Source organism: Saprolegnia parasitica (assembly GCF_000151545.1).
Source record: "Saprolegnia parasitica CBS 223.65 unplaced genomic scaffold supercont2.342, whole genome shotgun sequence".
Lineage (NCBI taxonomy): Eukaryota > Oomycota > Saprolegniomycetes > Saprolegniales > Saprolegniaceae > Saprolegnia > Saprolegnia parasitica.
This window is the reverse complement of record NW_012156736.1, coordinates 36,461-37,378: the sequence shown is the minus strand read 5'-3', so window position 1 is coordinate 37,378 and position 918 is coordinate 36,461. Positions and strand designations below refer to the sequence as shown.

The 918-nt window shown below is 63.8% G+C and overlaps 1 protein-coding gene across 1 annotated transcript; it reads right to left on the bottom strand.

Annotated features, from left to right (window-relative positions):
* Positions 1 to 273: 273 nt before the first annotated feature.
* SPRG_21588 (hypothetical protein) lies at positions 274 to 705 on the bottom strand (the record flags this gene model as incomplete). Its single annotated transcript, XM_012355957.1, has 1 exon — positions 274 to 705. One exon carries the CDS (start codon positions 703 to 705, stop codon positions 274 to 276), a length of 432 nt encoding a protein of 143 aa, XP_012211347.1.
* Positions 706 to 918: the final 213 nt, after the last annotated feature.

Sequence of the window (918 nt, the reverse complement as noted above, 5' to 3'; positions counted from 1 at the left end):
ACCTGCAACCACCGAGACGGCTGCACCTGCCAGCGTCGTTGTCGCACCGGCCGAGATCGTTACAACACCCGACCATCGCAGTGCCAGTCGCGTACGCCACTGGCAATCGTCACTGTGCCCCGTGTTACCGTACGCAGACGAGCCACTGGATACCGCGGTACGTTGCCCGAGAGCCCAGAAACGCCCAAGCTGGACGCCGACGCCATCGAAATGGCACCAGAGGTGGCCGTCGGCGACGCGCCACTCACAAGACGGATCTCACCGCCTGCCGAGCTACCAGTACCAGCCGTCAACGAGATGCTGCCGCCCACAGCAGTCACCCCAGTGCCCGTAGTAGTACCCGCCAAGAGCGAGATACCTGCCACCAGCACCAAGCGTGCCGCTGCCCACAGTGACAGCCACAGACCCGCCAGCACCACCATTCGCAGTGCCAGAGCCAAGCGCGATGTTGCCAGACGACCCCGACCCCGCTGTGCCCGTGCTCAAGCTGAGATAGCCAGACACACCAGCAGTACCGCCAGCCGCCGAGGCCAATGCAACGTGTCCGCTGCTAGTGGCCGTCCCGACACCCGACTTGACCGTGATGGCGCCGCCCAAATTCAAAGCCGAGAGCCCAGCTGTGATCGCAACCGAGCCGCCCGTACCAGATGCGCCGTTGCCCGACGAGATCGTGATCGAGCCACCGGCCCCCACTTGGTTAGACATGCCGCTCGCAATGGTGATCGAGCCAGAACTACCAGAGTTTGATATGCCACTGGAGAGCGTCACACTTCCGCTGCCCACAGCCGAGTTCGATGACGCCAGCGTCAAAGCACCAGAGCTGCCTGCCGTTCCTGGGCCCGTGACGATACCGATCGCGCCGCCCGTGAAGTCACCAGCACCGCTGTTGATAGACACGATGCCACCGACACCTGAGCC